Source organism: Canis aureus, chromosome 7 (genome assembly GCF_053574225.1).
Source record: "Canis aureus isolate CA01 chromosome 7, VMU_Caureus_v.1.0, whole genome shotgun sequence".
In the NCBI taxonomy this organism is placed as follows: Eukaryota; Metazoa; Chordata; class Mammalia; order Carnivora; family Canidae; genus Canis; species Canis aureus.
Genome location: NC_135617.1, coordinates 29575301 through 29595563, shown reverse-complemented (window position 1 = coordinate 29595563; position 20263 = coordinate 29575301). Strand labels below are relative to the sequence as shown.

Sequence of the window (20263 nt, the reverse complement as noted above, 5' to 3'; positions counted from 1 at the left end):
GGCAGTCTCCCTGTTGGACCCTAACAACCTGGTTCCCACTAAAAGATTTAATTGAAAATATGTAAAGTCTTTTTCATAAAATCAGAAGTGCAACCTAATACTTGCTTTATTTTAGTTTAGTTTATTGTACTAGTCAGGGTTCTCCAGAGAAACAGAACCAATAGGATGTGTGTGTGAGTATGTACATCTACGTGTGTATATAGTCATATATGAGATTCTATATGTGTATATAGTTATATACACACATGGATAATTACATTATCCATGTAATTTTGAAGACTGGCAGGTCCAAAATCTGTAGGGTGGGCTGGCATGCTGGGACACAGAGAATAGCCTATGCTGCAGTTCAAATCTGCCACCTGCTAGAGTTCTTCTCTTGCTCAGACGTAAGTTTTTTTGTTCTGAAGGTCAGGCCTTAAAATGAGTGAATGAGGCCCACCTATTATGAAGGACAATCTGCTTTATTCAAAGTCCACCAATTCAAATGTAAATTTTATCCAAATCACTCTTTCGGAAACATCTAGAATAATGTTTAGCCAAATATCTAGGTACCATGGCCGAGCTATACGGACACATAAAATTTGCCATTACATTTAGCTTATTATTTTAACCACAGGTACCTCACACTCCCTTGGCTTAATGTACCTTTTATCTGCCCAAGGGCAAGGACCTCCCCTGGATCTTATTCATCACTGTATCCACAATACCAGTTCCATAGATGGATGAACACCAAAAATTGACTCTGGCAAAGACTATAATGTGACTGCGAACTCCAAGCGGCTTATTATCACAGCTGGGGCACATCAGCAAGAGGGACAAAGCTGTCTTAATTTGGTCCAGCTTAATATGAACGTCTTTAAAATCATCATTCCTAATATTGTAAAAAAACAAAAACAAAAACAAAAAACCAAACAAACAAAAAAACAGCCCAAACTGCAATTTGCTTATTGTTTCCAATCCAGTGGATATCTTGACTTGTGAAGCTTGGAAGATAAGTGGCTGTCCCCAAAACCATGTTACTAGATGTGGTTACAATCTGGATCCAGCCTCATTCCATTACCTAATGCGGGAAGGGCTGGGAGTTTGCCCACTGAGCTGTCATGGGTGGGTCCTGAGGGAGCATGGAGACTTTAACCTGCTTGGAGGGAGCAAAGTAAATGTTGCAGGTGTCTCCCTGAATCTGCACCCTAGCTTAGGTGCTGATGCAGATGAGGAACAGCGGAGAGTGGCTCACAAACAGGTGGTTGGCCTTGCCTATGAGGTGATCTAACTGAAAGATTGCACATCCTGGGCCATTGGACTGTCTGGCAGATTCGGCAGAAAGTATAATGAAGACACCTAGGCGGGTACATCCAATTTCCACCATGAGTAAGAGTCTTAATGGAATAAAAAATGCTATCTTCCTTAGCATCCCTTGCATTTTGGGATGAATGGAACCTCAGATGCTGCGAAGGTGACTTTGACTCCCCAGGGAAGAGGCACCTTTGAAGGAGGATGCACATATGCTTTGGGGATCCAAAAAGAGCTGCAGTTCTGACGTTTTCTAATGGTATGCCACTCCACTGTCTAGACCACAATAGGATTTTAGCTGGAGGTTGTGAATACTGTCCTTATTTTCCGATCTGTTATTACTTAAGTAGTAATATTGAAATGGCCTAGGAGAAACATCAGTTTCCTAAAGTTACAGACAGGAATGGCTCACAAACCCCTGCAGCTGCATCCCGATGCTGATGATCCCTACCTGGTGCAGGCCTAGATTGTTCAATATCAAATAGCTCCACCACCTCAGAGGCACTGTGGCCAGTGTAGCAGATGCTGCAGCTGTTCTTCAAATCAGATGTGTGTTTACTGTGTATTACAGAACCCCTAGTTCCTTCACCCTACAAATCCAGTCTGACTTTTTTCTCCAATCACATGCTGGGATTCGATGTATAAATCTGATACTGCCTGTATTGTGCCTGACTATTCTACAGGATCTGATTTTGTGCCCTATATATATCAGAATATAGTATACATAGCCATTTAATGTAAAAAGAAAGATCTGTATATAAACAATGCAACCAATTATCTGTGTGCCACACCAACTAAAATTCTAAATTAACTTTGAATTTATTCTAATAAATAACTAAGTAATCTCTAATGATCTTTCCTTAAATCCTTCTGGAAAACCCTTGTTTGTAAGTAAATCTTCCCATTTTAAATAAGCCCTCCATAATATTGGAAATGAAGTGAGTGGATAGCAAGAGATTTGGTTAATGCCAGCTGAGCAATATTGAACTGTTACTATGAATGCCATATTGCCATTCAATGATAAGATCTTTTATGATTTGGGCTTTGAGTTGAACATGGGCATGTTTTTTTTTTTTTTTTTTAAATCATTCTTTGCCTTCTCTCACTGCTCTGTTCTAGGGAGGTAGGGATAAAAGCTGATCCCTGTAGATTGCATTTCAAAGGCCTCTATACCCTATGTTTTCTGGCTGAGTTTGATCATTGAGGGCATTGGCAGTCAGGGGTAGCAAGAAGTGAGGGGCTATTTCTCCTCTTCCTTGTGTGCCTCAAGTCACTGAAATGCAAATCTCACTGTCATAATTCTTCCCATTTTCCACTTTTTGCCTTATGGACAATGCTCTCTGTAATACTCACCACTAGAAGGGAAGGTAAGACTATCTTCTTAAAATAATCACAACAAATAAGGCAAAATAAAATATCAAATAAAAGGAATCATAACCAAGTACAAATAAGAGGGCGCAATCTGCAAACAAAATTTCTGCACTTAATGCATTTTTGTCAGCAAATTACAAATGGTCCTTAAGAATCTTGGAAAAGGTTGAAGGTAGCAATCAAAATTATTTTTAAGTCTTTTCCAAATCATCTCCATTGTGAGCTACTCTAAAGCTAGTAGAGCTTAATCTCTATTTTTAAAGTTCTTACAATCATGAAATTACCTTTTCTGTGGGAGACTGAGGAAGAATGTTCACAGATGTTTGGTTTATGGTAGTGCCATAAATTCCAAAGAATACACTGGCTATATTCAAAACAGTTTATTTTCTGAAAGAAAGATTTTCCATATCACAGTTGATGTATCCAATCATAGATCATGCTGTTCTATCAACCACAAACTTTACTCTTTTCCTCCCTAAAGATATGCACACCTCCCAAGTTCTCTGTTTCTCTTATATTCTGTGTTGACTCAACAGGGTATTTATCGTTGATACACTTTTTCTTTTCTTTGACTATTTCTGGTTGAATTATTTAAGCTGTTTGGAACTATGAAATTCCCTTAGGAAATGACTATTGATCTCTTGTTGGAGCACGAAGATGACTCTCAAACACCTTTTCCTAGAACTTTTGAGAAACACCTCCTAAGAAAGAAAGGTTACAAACCTCAGCTCAAACTGAAAACCAAACTAAGTATTTGACTATATCCTGACAAGAATAACTGGAGACATCATTCCTTTTAGACTATGGATAAATAGTTCAACTACTCTGAGTTCTAATTTTAGTTTTTACATGCCCAAAGCATTAATTTTTCATCACTGAGCCTGTGAATCAGTATTAAAGAGTTTGAGGTCTATTCTTAATTAGCATATTTTACTATGATATCCTACATATCTTGAAGGATGCACATACATTGCAAAATGCCCTTGAGCCTTCAGACCTGCCCTACCTCAGATAAACTAAGTTGAAGTGTTATCTTTTGTCAAAAGATGATACCACCACCTACCAAAACTTGCTCTCCACTATGCAGAGATGGTATAATTTTTCCCTGAGGTATAAGGTTTAAGTTTGGTGTTTTACAAAACAAAAAAAAAAAAAAAAAAAAAAAAAAGACTTCAAATTTAGAGCTCAGGAAAAGAGACATGCTTCCTGTGTTTTTTGATTATGAAAAATAACAAAGGAAGGACTGACCTCCATTATAGGTCTGAGGGAGAAATACTGATGTCTAGTTACAGGTTGTCCAGCACATTGGAAAAAGTAAAGCAAACATTCAGTCTATCAAGTGAACCCAAAAATACATTGCTGTCTGTAAGGAGTTTGGACTTTAGACCACCTAAGGTTTTCTACTGGCTCAAAAACACTGTGATTTTTTTTTAAAGATTTTATTCATTTATTCATAAGAGAGAGAGAGAGAGGCAGAGACATAGGCAGAGAGAGAAGCAGGCTCCCTGTAGGGAGCTTGATGTGGGACTCAATCCGAGGATCCCAGGATCGTGACCTGAGCCAAAGGCAGATGCTCAGCCACTAAGACACTAGGCATTCCTAAAATACTCTGATTATAGTGGTACAGTTTCTTTACACTCTCTGACTTTGTGATGTGGAGCCCTAAATGATCCTATGCTTATTCATCCCTTTCTCTGCATTTCTCTGTCATTTCATTTGGAAAAGATAATTATAAATGATATGGTCTCAAAAAATTTCATTCTCCATCTTTTTTCTATTTTGTAATGGAAGTCATTGATGCCATAGAAATTCTCTGGGGACTTCATGGATATTCCTTACTCTCCTGTGACCTTTACGAGGGCATATAAATGTTGAATTAAAGAAGTACCTAACTGCTTCCAGTTAGGTTATAGAAGGATGCAAAAAACCTTTGCTTTGATAGTAATTACAAGAAAAGAGCCAGACAAACTAAAAACCATACTTCTCTATGAAGCTAGTGAAAATACTGACAGCAAAGGAGCCTTATAGTGAAAATACTGACAGCAAAGAAGCCTTGATAAACTATATTCCAGAGAGAAATGAGCCCATCACAGGTGAGAATGGTAGCAGAGAATGGTAGCAGCTTCCATACCTGGATCCAGAGCCCAAGTGAGCTCTCAGATCTAGGAAGACTGTGGGGAAATAGGCAGTTCTTTTTTGGATGACTGGGCTGATGAGGAAAGGGCAATCACATCGTCCTGGGCATTTACACAGTGATTGGACTTCAGGGCCAAAAGTGAATCCAATATATCTGAAAGTGCAGTCAACCCCTCCCGGCTCGAGATCAAAACACTGCAGTGTTCTTTCATTCACAATGCTTGGAAATCTCTCTGGCTCACACTTGTGCTTGCTCTCCCTCTTGCATTCTCTCTCTTCCTCTCTCTCAAAAATCTGAGGAAGCAGAAAAATGTGGTAAAATAAAATTTGGATGACATAGAAATAGACTCAGAGATAACCTTGTTACTGAAATTAGGAACTTTAAAATAAATGTTATAAATTTGTCAAAGAATTTACAAGAAAACGTATATTGTGGGTAAACAAATGAAATTTTCTCTTAATTTTCTGTGAAGAATGTAAACAGTATAAAATAACCAAATAGAAATCCTAAAACTTAAAAGTGCAATATCTGAAGTCAAAATTTATTAAATGGGTTACCAGCAGATTGGATATTGCAGAAAAAAAGGATGAGAGAATTTCGAACAAGCCAATAAAAATTACTCAAACCAAGGACACCTGGGTGGCTCAGTTGGTTGCATGTCCGACTTTTGGTTTTAGCTTAGGTCATGATCTCAGGGTGATGAGACTGAGCTTCATATTGAGCTCTGCTCTTAAGTATACTCCAGATTCTCTCTCTCCCTTTACTCCTCCCCCCTACTCACACACACACGCACTCTCTCTCTCTCTCTCTCGCTCACTTGCTCGCTCTCAATTAAATAAATAAATAAATCTTTAAAAAAATTATCCAAACTGAAATAAAAAGGAAAAAATGTTTTTAAATCAGAAGATCTATAACTGTGAGATAATATCAGACAAATATAATTGGAGTCCCAATAGGAGAGAAAGTGGGTCAAGAAAAAATTTGATGTAGTTTTTTTCTCTTAGCAACAAAGTGTCCATTTCACAGTGGGGTCTCTCTCCTGCCTTCTAACTGCTCTCTCCCACCTCTCTCTGGGCTAGAACTGGTATGCTTATGTGGGCAGTGCTGTTGGTTAGAAGCATGGCTGGTCCTGAATTACAATAATTAAATCAGAGTAAGCTTATTCTAAGACTCTAGGTATAGTAACTTCCAAATCCATGGAAGACAATTAACCACTAAGTACCAAGTAGTTTTAATTACTACATAGTTCTATTTTTTACTCCAAACATGATAAAACCCAAACTCTGAATTTCTGGGGGAAGTGAAAAGGGTGGGATGGAGGGCATGGAGGCAATATTTAACATTAACAATTCATTTAATCAATTTATAAATAATCCCTCTGTTTTCTCTGCATGACATTTTTAAAATGAACAAAACGAAAACCACTGAAGGGAAAGGAGCAGTGATATAGCAAATAAATCCGGAAATGCTCTTTTTAATAACTTACTCTGCTGAATCTTAATATGTAATGAAATGGAAGTGACCAGGTGTGAAGAGGCTAAGGCATCTAAGGAGCAGAAGTTGATATATGAAGTGCATTGATGGATGTGGTTGCATTGGATGAGGTTTAAATACTACCTCTAGGTCAGCTGAGAGGCTGACCTCTAAATAGTGGTAAGAAATCCCTGTTTTTACTAGAAGATTCACATAGGATGAGGGGAATGTTCTATCCCACACTAGCAGAAGTGAAAGAGAGAGCAGTTACCAGTAGGAAGCCACCATGGTATGCCTCCATCTCCTGCTGGCAACTTGTTGAGAACTCTGAATAAAAAAGATTCCAAGAAAGGAAAAAAAAAAGATCAAAGATGTTCTAATCTTATATAATTATGAGAAAACTAAATGGGAAAATTCATATTTCATTCCATATTTCACATTTCCCAGCTTGTCAGCCAGTATTTAATCATCTTTTGGCACAGTAGCCTTCACTTTCCTAGTTTTTGAAATTTTCTGATCATAAATTGTGTCATTATATAAGTGTTGCCTATTATTTTGGAATACTCTCGTTTGATGGAAGAATGACTGGAGGAAATCTTATGATATCAATTAATTTGACCAGTGACTTAGGTGATCTCTGGATATAACATGTTCTTGGGCAAATGGGGATAAGCATCAAGAACAGCTATGAAGGTTGTTGAGGATGATGATGAACCACATAGCCTAAGAGACCATGTAGTTCTCCCATAGTACCACTCCAAAATGACATGATAGAGCAAAGGTGCAAGTGAAGGAGAAAGGAGTTGGAGACTCCTTGGTAGGGGTAGGTATGGAGGATGGGGAATGAATGGGTGTAACTGAATGACTACAATGCTGTGCAGAACACAAGAGGGATAAAATTAATAAGAAAAAGAAAACAGAACACACTAATAAAATTCTAGGAGTTACTTGAGCAAATTCCATGTAAGGTTATTTTCAGCTTATGTTTGAATAATAGCTGCTTGCTTCTCCTTCTGAAAGGCCTCTATCCCTTTCCCTCTAGGACTCTTAGGTTTTCCTGAAGAAACAGTCTTTGTTTTTTGAAAACCTATAGTGAACATGTCTCCTTTTACTGTCAAGCCATGATGAGAGAAAAATGGAAAAGCCTAGGGTTACTTCCCTTCTCCCACCACATCCCCTTTCCCTAGTATCAACAATTGCCACCTCTAATTCAGCAGTTAGAAGCACATCCTATCCACATCCACATCCTATCATTATCTTATGTCCATTTTGAAACCTAGAATTGTTCCCTAACAAGAGAATGTGATACTGAGAATTTTATACTAGATATCTGGCCAGAAACAGCTCAGAAAGTAAATAGTCTCTTTTCCGGGAACAGTGACCATCCTGAAAGGGTTAATTAATTTCCAACAGGATCACACTTGATCAAGATTCTGCTTGATTTTCCATGGAGTTAAAATAAGATTGAATTAATATTGAAGGAGTTAGTAAGAAAGTTTTGAAGTGATTATTAGCTCAGCCTAGGGAGAAACTCTATTTTGTTAAAAGCATGTAAACATGATATCCAATGTTGCTATTACCTCCACAAAAGTGCTAGCCAAATGTTAAATTGCAAGCACTGGTAGAAAAATCAGGGGAGAGTAATAAAAGTCTAAGGATTTGCTTCCTTTTTAAGCAAATTATTAATGACCATTGGAAAATAAAGTGATTTGAGAAGAGAAGCTTGCTGTGTACCAGCTGCTGCTGGAGTCAACTAATTTCAACATTCCACATGATATCTCACTAGATACACATGCATGAACAAGAAGGGCTTCAACACATTACAATTAGACTTTTAAATTATCTTCTAAGATGCAGTTGTAGGCAAAAGCTATTGAATGCATAAATAAAATTGAGAAACAAATTTCCATCTAGGTTTCATAAAACCAATTTCAACATCCTTGATGTCTCTTGGACACTGAATCTAGTTCTCCTCAGTGAAAGGACTTGGGTATCTTCAGAAAGGAAAAGTAATTGCTACCATCAATTTAATAACCTGTCTTTCCCATTAGACTGTGAGTGCCTCCTGGGCAGGACCAGGTGTTTTGCTTTTGTATCCACAGGACCTAGCATAAAGTCCACCATCTGGTAGGTAAATGCTCAGTACATATTTGTTGAATGGATAATATGAAGGAGGCAATGGCCATCACATCATATTTGATAGTGGTGCCTAGTGACTCCTTGGGCCCTGAATCTTTCATTATCAATGTCTTCTTTAGATTAAAATATTAATAGCATTCTTCTGATAGAACCAGAGTAGAACAAATGCATAGACCTCCCTGTTCTTGAATAGAATGACTCAACATTATAAAGATATCAGCTCTTCCCAAGTTAATGGATAAGTTTACAACAATCCCAATAAAATGCCAACAAGTTTTTTTTAATGAAGTTAGGTAAGTTGATAGGAAAGTTCATGTGGAAAACAAACATGTAAGAGTAATCAGGAAAGCACTGAAAAAGAAAACTCTGAAGAACTAGCTCTACCTAAAGCACACCATATGATAAAGTTCCTATGATTTAAACATTGTGCTACTAACTCATGAACAGACAGGTAGACCAAAGAAAAAGAATAGGAATGGATCCAAAGACATGAAAGTTTAGAGTATGATAAAAGTGCATCTTGAATTAATGGGGCAAAGATTGACTTTTTATATTATTTTAATATTTTTTAAGATTGGCTTTTTATTTTATATTTTTTAAGTTCTTTTTTTTTTTAAAGATTTTATTTATTTATTCATGACCGACAGAGAGAGAGAGAGAGAGAGAGAGAGAGAGAGGCAGAGACACAGGCAGGGAGAAGCAGGCTCCATGCAGGGAGCCCGACGTGGGACTCAATCCCAGGTCTCCAGGATCATGCCCTGGGCCGCAGGCGGTGCCAAATCGCTGCGCCACCGGGCCTGCCCAAGATTGGCTTTTTAATAAATGGTAGCCATTTGGCAAAAGATAAAATTAGGTCCATACCTCACTCCATACACAGAGTAAACTCCAAACATATCAGGAATTTTAACATAATATATGAAACCATAAAAGTATTGGGGGGGAAAAAAACATGAGTAAATTCCTCTTTAACTTCAATGTAGGAAAAGTCTTTCTGACTAGGATTCAAAATCTGAAGCCAGTAAACAGAACTACTGGTAAATCTGATGACGTGAAAAAAAAATTAATTACACGGTAAATACCATGAAGTTAAAAGGCAACTAACTGGAGGAAATATTTATAACATATACCCCAAATAAAAAGCTAAAATCCCCACTATATAAGAACTATTAAAAACTGGGACTAAGGAAAAAAAAAACTGGGACTAAGGACCAAAACCTAATAGAAAATGGTAAAAAGATATGAATAGACAATTTACACACACACACAAAATACATAAATGACCCCTAAACATACGTAAAGATGTGTAAATTCACTTACAACTAAAGAAGTACAAATTCTAGCAACACTGAGTTACCATTTCTCACCTATCAGACTGGAGAAAATCCAGAAGTAACACACCACATTGTATTGACCAGGCTATGAGGAAAGAGACATTCTCTTACATTGCTAGGAACGCAAATCTTCTAGATGGGGAATTTGGTACTATATAATGAAGTTACACATGCACATACCCATACATAAGAGAATGTTTGAATAAACTGTGACATATCCACACAATGAAGTAATTTGCATCAAGATAAAGAATAAGAACAATCACTATGAATGGATAGGGAATGATTTCCAGGATATATTGCTGATTACAAGAAACAAAGTGCAAGAGATTATTTATAGTGTGTTATCTTCATTAAGAAATGTGAGAAAATAAGAAAGTATACAAAAAGAAATATAGGAAGAACAAACCAGAAACATTCATGGGAATGGTTATCCACAGTGTCTAGGTGGGAATTAGGTAGAAAGATTAAGGAAAATATAACTTTTTTCTGTATCTCTGAGTTTTAGAACCGTGGTAACATTTCACATAGCTGAAAACAAATTAAACAATGAAAATTAACCAGGGCACAGAGGGAACCTAAAATGAAATTCAAATAGAGTTAACCTAACTGTATTACCAATGAATAAATAATCACACTGCAGAAGTTGGTGAAGAAAAGAACTAACCAGGACTCCTGGGTGGCTCAGCAGTTGAGCGTCTGCCTTTGGCCCAGGGCATGATCCTGGATACCTGGGATAGAGTCCCACATCGGGCTCCCTGCATGGAGCCTGCTTCTCCCTCTGCCTGTGTCTCTGTCTCTCTCTCTCTCTGTGTCTCTCATGAATAAATAAATAATAAATAAATAATAAATAAATAATAAATAAATAATAAATAAATAAATAATAAATAAATAAATAAATAAATAAACTAACCAACCTAAGTAACTTTGAAAAATAATTTACTAGGTATGTAAGGCTAAAGAAAAAAGATACAGGGCAGCCCTGGTGGCGCAGCGGTTTAGTGCCGCCTGCAGGCCGGGGTGTGATCCTGGAGACCTTGGATGGAGTCCCACATCGGGCTCCCTGCACGGGGCCTGCTTCTCCCTCTGCCTGTGTCTCTGCCTTTCTCTCTCGCTCTGTGTCTCTCATGAATAAATAAAAAAATAAAAATAAAAATAAAATAAAATCTTTAAAAAAAATAAAGAAAAAAGATACAAATATTTGCATTTTCTTTATTAAATTTGGTTTCGCAGATTATAGGTAATTCTGAAACTACATTTATGCATTCTAGGATTAAGCAAATAAATAAAATCCAGATTTCTCACAGTATTTACTATGGGTGAAGCTAGTGCTCCATCTTTTGCTTTTAATGTAGTCAGTAGTTCTGAATTGCAAAACATTATGTTTAACCTTCTAGCAAATAATTTTAAATTAGTAAAACTGCATATGAATGGATGGCATCTCCCTTCTAAGGAAGTAAAAATGGATGGCATAATTATTTCAATATACGTTTGAAATTCAGGCACACAAAAAGGACATCTTACATTCTCAAAAAAGTAGGTTTTGTAATTATAAACACTAATAATGGTCACCATTTGTTGAGCATGATTATGTGCCAGATACGCAGCCAGAGACTTTTCACACAATATTTTTTAACTGGATTTAATGGCATCTTTCTGCTGTTTACAGATTAGGACATGCTTACATATTGGAAAGTAGAGACAGAGGGGAAGTAACTGCCCCACATAATCTTGAATTTGTCTAATGTCAGAGCTCCCAAACACAGTCCTCCTGTCATATTCCTCAAGCCGAACAGGCTTCCCTGATTCCTGCACTACTGCTTCATTTCCCTACACTGCTGTCTTATGACCAGCACATAACAAGAGTTAACTGCGGATGCTCAGCATCCATCAGGAAAAGGGCAAGACATAGTTATTCATTTTTCTTATCTGGATGGAGCCTTAGGTTACCTCTCTTTGTGATCTTATTTGGCACCTCATATTTTCCAGAACTCAGTTCATTTAATGTCTTCTTTAAAGGAAAAGACAGAACATAATGGGAAAAAGTATTTCTAAGATTCTACCAAAAGATTTCAGAAACTGGAAAAGATTGTCTTTTAGTAGAGGGCTTATTTTTAGTTTAACCAGGCTCCAAACTTATAATTGCTTTAACCATAATCTAAGGAATCCCTTAAAATGCTGGATTCTCAAGAATTAAAAGTTCTGTCACCCAGGGGCCAATGCAAGAAACCCAGTTTCTTTGTTCATTTCTACCTCTTGGGCGATTCCGTTCAACTCTTTACTCTCCCTCTCCTTTGTCCCTTTCTGGGATACCATGATATCTGCCAAAGGAAAGCTAAGTGACTGTAAAAAAGAGTCATTTCCTTGATTCACAGATTATAAGGAGAAATTCGAAGTTGAAAATTGTTTAAGCTAAAAAAAAAAAAAACACATAAATAAGCAGCCAAGTGTGGACAGTAGAAAAAAAGTGCTGTGCTTAGAATTCCTGCATACCTTATTCAGTAAAAATTCCCTCTTCTCCCAAATTATTCTTTTACAACAAATAGGTGCACTCATTCCTAAACTATGGTGTGCCTTGTACCACAGCTGCATAGCCAGCCTCTCTACTCAACCACTCCACTCTGTTCTCCAGAGGATTATACAGCCTTTCCACAAAAACAGTAGTGGCTCTAGAAACTGGAGAGTTCTACCAGAAATGGATACTTAAGTGCTACCAAAAAGAATTCTTCCATGACCAAGATCCATGGAAAAATATTTAAGATCCACAATATGGCTTCCATATTTTACAGACGATTCAGACCCCAAATCCTAAGAAATGGGAAAACATAGGATTTTGTGTTACAAATTCTGTATAACTACTTATAGATGATGTTCTGCCAAACATACCTGGTGGTTTGACATAAATCTGGACTTGGAAGAATATTTTTTTTTTTTGAAGAATATTTTTTATTTAAGAGTCTATCATTGCTGTGGGTTTCATTCTGGGGAGCTATGCAGAAACTTCAGGTTGGTCCAATTTACTTTGAATCACAAACATTTTCTGAAATAGAACTTGTCAACTCACTCATTTTTCAAAGGTGTTGACTTCCTCTTGAATTTTAAGTTTCAAGATTATTATCATCATAAAATTATCTGTGTTATTTATTTAATGTCCTATCTTACTACAAAATAGATCTCAGGTAGTTTATGTACTTACAAGTAGGACAATGAGATTTTTTTTTTTCTAAAGGTAGAGAAATCAGAGCAAAGTGAAAGGAAGAAAAAGAAAAGCTCAGGAGAGTTAGTTCATAGAAATGCATGCCTCAAGGTTCTGCCTAGGGATAAGGGAAACCACATAGTAAATTCTGGATTCCCCTGTTGCCCAACCTAGAAGGGAAATACAGTGAGCTATGGAATTCATCTTGTCCTTAACACAGTGTGATACAGAAAATACTTAACAACTAAAATAGGTCAGGCCCTAGTCAACCTGATACTCACCTTAAAAATGTAATATGATTGTATGGTGATGAATGCTAACTAGACTTATTGTACTAATCATTTCACAATGTGTACAAATATCCAATCGTTCATATGTTATACGCCTGAAACTAATATAATGTTATATGTCAGTTATACCTCAATTAAAAAAAATAATTTTTAAAAGTAGCACAACAACTTAATATGTAGTACTTGGTAGTAAGAAATGCCATTCTCTTGACTTTGTCATCTTTAGACTAAAATTACTGGAATACCTGTTAGCGAAAGATTCCTTTGTAAATCAAGCTTGTTGCTTAAAAGAAAAGGATAGCTTATTTTTCTTCATTTTTTGTGCTTTAAAGCAGAAACTTGGTCAAGCCTTCAAATTAAAATTTAAATTTTTGACTACTTTCTGGTGATGTTTTTAAGTTAAAAGTAGGAGAAAATCTTCCAAATATGTCTACTGGTATTATTTCCTCTTCTAGATCTTCTATATAAATACTCAGACTTACAGAGAGTTTATTTTATGGCAAGATTTTCCTCAAACTGAATCCCAGTGAAGGTATCTTTGGCCTACATACACTAGAATGCTACAAAATTGGGGAAGGTGAGTTCCATGAACAAACACTCAATTAAGTATTTAATGAATGTGTTGTCCTTGAAATGCAGGAAAATGGCCTTCATAACAGCTCCTCAAAGAGGAACCAGCAAAGGAGAAAGGGCTGCACAGAAGTGGAAATTCTGCAAAGTAACATAAGGAGGCAAATTGATTTCTCACATAATTTCATTCCCAGGAAAGGGCAGGAAAAAAAGTGTTAGGGATAAAGTGTGAGTCTTACCCTAATCTCCCCTTGGCTTTTCATGTAAACCTTTTCTAAGGGAACTTGATTCCAATTTTGTGGCGAGCTTAGAGAAATTTGCTTTCTCTAAGTGTCTCTGACCCCAACCAAAAGAGAAAACTGCAGATATTTCTCTCTCTCTCTCTTTTTTTTTTCTTTTTAAGATTTTATTTTTAGATAATCTCTAAACCAAGGTGGGGCTGGAACCCAAAACCCCAGATCAAAAGTTGCATGCTCCACCCACCAACCCAGCCAGGCACCCCTTCCCAGATTTTTCTAAGTGAAGAATTCCATGAGTACAACAATCACTTCCAGATTCTAAAGTGTGTGTTTATGAAGAGGTCTTCCTTCACAGGTAGCTGTAAAGTACAAATGACAATAAGGACTTTGACCCACTAATGCGGGGGCGGGGGTGGGGGGGTGGTGACTAAAGTGATCTTTGTTTAACATATTTAATCAGATTCTAGGCTTTAATAGGCAATCTTTTTGTTACCTTATGCCCTGAGGGCAACTTATAGACCTTGACAGAAAGGAAGGACCAAGGGAGAAGATGAGGGAAGGATGTGTGACACTCAAAAGAAAAGAATAGGGAGAACAAAAGGGAAGATGAGAAAGAAAAGAGGTATACAAGTCATACATTTCCTGTGGTGTGAAGGTGATTCATGATACCAAGACTATTCCAGTTTTTTTAAAGAATTTATTTATTTATTTGAGAGAGAAAGAGAGAATATAAGCAGGGAGAGCAGGAGGTAGAGAGGGAGAAGCAGCTTCCCTGCTGAGCAAAGTGCCTGCAGTAGGGCTCCATCATAGACCCTAGGATCATGACCTGAGTCAAAGGCTGATGTCCCCAGAACAAATTTTCTATAAGAATGGGATTGGCCATGTCTGAAATAAGAATAAATTTCCTCTAGCTTCTTCCCACCCCTCAGTGGTGGAGTGGCCTTCTGCAGTCTCCTCTGTGGCCTAGCATCCAGGTCCCTACCACCAGCCATCATATACCAAAGCCCACAAGGGGTCACTGACAAGGTTTCCATCAGCCCACAAGTGACAGCATGGCAGCACTTCCCTCCCACAGCTTGCTCATGGCCACCCATGACTCTTACTGGTGCCACCTGGGTTCCACTTCCATTAACAGCCCTTGTAGAACTTCAGAGTACCCTGGGGAAGCCACCCCTCACCACCCAGGTCTCTCTAGGGCCCACCCAGGTCACTGATGGGCAAACTTCTTTTGAGGGAAGTCCACTCTCTCATTAATGGCTATAGTGTTGGAGTCCCCAGAATGTTCCAAGTGTCCCCAAGCCTCCAGTGGCATGATCACTTGTGACATGGCTCTGGAGGCCATGAGGAAGGAGCCTGGTGAGTAGCCTGGCAAAGCCAACACTGGACCCCAGCCCTGAGTGGCCACCACTAGGCTTCAGGAAGTGCCAGGCTCTCATGAGTGCTGTCCTCTCCCGTCCCTCCCCTCCCCTCCTCTCCACATAGACCAGGCAGGCTACAGCAAGCAGAAGCAGTAGGGTTCTTTTATATCAAAACAGCAAAATACCAAAAAAGAAATTGAGGAAACCCCACTCATTACTATCCAAGCCACACACAAGCTTTCCTGACACCATGTAACCCTGTGCCTTGTACCAAGTAGAAAATAAACTCCAAGCAGCCAGGAAAAAAAAAAAAAAAAAGGAAGAAAGAAAGAATAAATTTCCTCTGAAAAAAGATTTACTAACTTGGATCCCTTGACCCTTAAAGAGCTCATTGAATAGGTTGTGGGGAGTCCATGAATACCTAGAAATTGTATGCAGATTTGGCACATGTACACATTTGTATGTGGTGGTCTATCAGTATCTCAAAAGAGTTCTTTTGCTAAAAAGAAGTTAAAGCCAGTGCACACAAAAAGGAATTTCTTTGTAATTTAGCTTGAATCACCACCTGAAGTTCTTAGGTTCTTGGTTCACTTAACTGTGGAAGGATTCATTACCCTATTCCTGAGAAAGTGAATACATAAATCTTAGATCCGGAAAAAAAAAATTGAAATGTTATGTGGCCCATTTCTCTGCCTTCAGAAAGGACTACAGTCTATAAAAAGTGAAAATACATCATTTTTCAAACTCTACAGAGCAGATTTCAATCCTTTTTTGGTAGCCATTCATCACTCACATTTCTTACCATAAGGAAGTTCTTCTTTCTGTCAAGCCTAATTCCCTTATGCTGCAAAATAATTTGGTCTCTTATGTTTAACAATCCAGTATTTTTGGATACTATTATTAAATTCACATGCAGTTTTCTCTCCCTCAGTACTTTTGATCTTTCCATATTTTCATTCTCACATTCATTAATCTTCTTCATGGCTTTCCTCTGAACCCTTTCCAATTCTTCATACTTGTCTATAAATTCAGAAGTGAGTGGACTGAAGAGAGATTCATCAAACCCTCGGTTGATTGGCAAACTTCCCTATGGTCACTCTAGTTGGTATGTGATAGTAAGTTGCCAGAAAATATTATCTCTGAGTGTGAAATTATAAAATTAATGCAGAATGGCCCAGACAGTTTTACTGGGGGTAAAAATCTAGAAACAATAGGGTAATCATCTGATTAAAGACTGTACATTAAAGGAAAGATGGTATCACTTAAGAGAGGTATTGGTCAGCCACGAAAGCTTGAGAAAGAAGAATCACAGAGTCAGGTCGTGGCACTGACTACCCAAACAGTATCCAGAGAGGAGAGTGTCGGCTAGATTATTCTAATAACCTGGTAGTGCTTGTCCCTTCCTGTTGAAGAGATAGATGCCATGGGTCTGAGTACTGTGATCCTTATAGATTTGATCACTTATCACAGAACCCACGATGTGACCATGTCACTTGTATATAAGGAGATCAGCATGAGCAGGTGACCAGAAGAACCCATTCAGCTCTCCCTATATTCCTGGAAGCTCTAATTTCTATGTTAAACCTCTCTATTCTCATCATACTTGCCAAATTCTAACTCAGATACCAGATATGATGTGTCTACATTTTTCCAGTTTTTTGAAAAAACTGTATGCAACAAATTCATTTTTATTACCCTTGCTTTATTTCACAATATAGTACCAAAACATTACCTGGACATTTAAATCCTGAAGGGAAGGTAAATAGGAAGTTTATTGGTTGCTATACCAATGTTTACTTGAGTAAAGGAAGTCTTTCTTCTTTATTGCACTTCAGCATTTTCTTCCTAGCAACGGGAGGTGTAGATAATTAGCCAGTATATTACTGGTTCTTAACTGATATCTAACTAAAAAGTCTTCACTGATGGCACACCCTTACCAAATTGTCTTTAACTTGTTAGCTCTGAGAATGGAAAGGCATATACTGCTAATAGACCTCATATCCACTTGAAGAAAGTCACTCTGAATGAAATGCTATAAATCACATAGGAAACCTAAAGGATTCACCAAAATGTCTTAAACGGATAAATCATTAAGAATTTCATGAGACATGGAGGAAGGTTCAAATCATAGGCCAGCACTACTCTTTGTCCCTATTATGGCAGTCAGTTAATAAGCACAGGATGGACAGAATTGATAGTATTTATCTTCCCAGGGTCTCATGGGCTTCATTTGCAATAACAATTTGGAAAGATTTGCCATGTATTCACAGCAATTCATATATTTCCCACCAGTGACATCCCTAGCATATTTGATATACAGAAAACATTTTTTCCTCTATACAACAAAATTAATTTTGGTAATAACTATGACATGAAACAAAAATAATGTCAAGAAATATAGACTGAATTGTTTTCTTTATTCACCTTAATAAACATAATCATACTAGAAATGAATAAATTGATGGATGGATGGATTAACATTCATTTCTAAAAAGGAATAAAGTAATGGATTATGTCCTTGTGTTCTTGATTTACTCAAGATACTTTTTGGGGAAAAAAAAGAAAAACATACCTATGTTGGATTCTCATAATTGGTTAACATTACAGTTTCTATTTTTTAGCTTTAGTCTCTGCAAATTTAAAGATCTTAAACACAAATAAAAACTCCAAGTAGTCACCTAAAAGGACAGAATTGAAATAAATCAAGTTCTCTTTCATTGTGTTTACAACTATTATTTAAAACCCACAGTTTAAACTATGGTTTAAACAGGAATATGTGAAGGTACAAATTATGACAGTTGGGAACCCCAATGACTCTAAATCATCACAAACTTACCCTTGAAACAAATAAATGTAGCTGAGTCTTAGGTGTCAGGGACAACCTTCACATCTGGCAGTTTGCTAAAGTAATTTACAAGTGGAATACAATGTTCAGTGAGGAATAAGTCTTTTAAATCTGAAGCATATTATATATATTACATATCATGTATATATTTAAAACACAACAGTAACTGCTATACTTATTTAGAACTTAAGTTACGAGAAGTTTTTTCACAGAGGAGTATTTTTCCATTGAAAGTGTTTAGACTGCAGGCTCATAGTGATAATAACAGATTAGCGTTCATGGTTTTGTTATTGTTTTTACCTTCTCTATATACAATGCACTTCTTTTTGCTTGTATCTGGGGCAGATTGACCCCACTTACTCAACTTTGACATGCTACTTCCTCCAATTTAATTACTTTGGATTGCAACCTTGATGGACTCATGCTCATCAATAATCTGAAACATTCCCTCCACTTTCATCCATAGAATAAATATCATCCACTTTTTTTCACAGAGGCCTATTGCACAAACTTCCCTTACTTAGGACCTACACTTACGCCTTTGTCAGCAAAGCTCTCAGAACAGAAACTGAATTCTTCACCAGCTCAAGCTGGGTGGCCAGCTCAATAGGACACCACATTTAGAGCCCCGCCTGTATCCCATTCATTTCCCTCCCAAGGTAGTGTCAGTGTGTAACTCCCCAAAGTCATCTTCTTTCTTCTTTCATGATATTGCTGAACCTAACATGCAAAGGCTCAAGCCTTTGTTGAACCTGTTCGTTCTCAATGTTCTACATTTTCATTCATAAGGAAATGGAGGGGGGTCAAATTCATTCTTTATTGCCTCTTCTACCCTAATAATCTGCCAGATTATCTTATATCTTAGTATTGCTGAATCTCCTTCATTTTTTTTACACACCTCTTGTGGACTTACAAGAAATCATTAACTATAATATTCAATCATAAAGTAATTCTGTACTTTTCATCCCTGATGTTCCTGGGCCATATTTTTGCATTTATGAAAATGTACTCTCCTGAGTTTAGATTGTGTCATATTCTGGCTGAGAAAATGAACTCAAAACCTTATTTGCTTGTTACCTAGATCTCTTTCCAAAAGGAAGTATTTAGCAATAGAAAAGTTGTCTGACTGCAAAAAATTAACCACATCCAAGCCCATGCAGGCTTCAATTCATTGATTTACCATATATGGTATATGTGATTTAGTTTATATATGATTTATTGCATATTAATGAACATTTATTGTGTAAACATATTAGAACTTCAAATGTGACAAAAACCACCCCAGATGCTGGGGATACAGTGATGAATATGGCAGGTAATCATTCTGGCCTCATGGAGCTTATAATCTACAAGTGACTAGTATTTATATATTTTTTTACATTGCTTATAGATATCCAACTTCTAAAGTGACTTCAAGGAGCACATTTGCAAAAGTCATCATAAAAGACTGTGGTTTAACCAAAGACCTCATTGTCTACAATGGATAAGTACATTCGGTTGTAAGTAGACTGGCCAGGAGCAATATTCCATAATGATTAAGAATTCAGGCTATCAAGTCAGGTAGTCCTAGATCAAATCCTGGCTCTCTCCACTGGGTGATAGTGGGCACTGACAATCTACTTGACCTTTCTGAGCTTTATGGTCCTCAGGATCAAAGGGGTATAAAAATAATATGTATCTCAAGGAGTCACTGTGAGGACTGAATAAGATCTGAGGGCTAAGAACAGCACCCAGCACACAGTAAATAATAAAGGTTAATCATCATTCTTATCATTTACTACTACAAATGTTTAAATGAAAGCCCCATTAGATGACCATTAAAAACAAAATGTAAGAAGCGTTTAAGTAATTTGTTCCTATGTATCAGTCAGAATCCAATAAAAAAACAAACAAACAGATTTCATCAGAGGGAACTGACTACAAAGGGATTGGCAGAGTTAGAAGAGAGGAAAAGGAAGGAGTCAGGATATCTGGAGACCAGGAGGTTGCTGATGTGCCCGGGGCTGGCACCCACTGGCTCATAC

The 20263-nt window shown here is 37.3% G+C and overlaps 1 protein-coding gene and 1 long non-coding RNA gene across 2 annotated transcripts in view; both read left to right on the top strand.

Annotated features, from left to right (window-relative positions):
- LOC144317198 (uncharacterized) overlaps nt 1-20263 on the top strand; it is a 169909-nt gene that overhangs the window by 35473 nt on the left and 114173 nt on the right. The window lies entirely within an intron of this gene.
- Nucleotides 15089-15350, top strand: LOC144316804 (pancreatic progenitor cell differentiation and proliferation factor-like). Its single transcript, XM_077902629.1, is given in 2 exon segments — nt 15089-15221; nt 15259-15350. Coding segments are annotated over 2 exon segments (225 nt in total).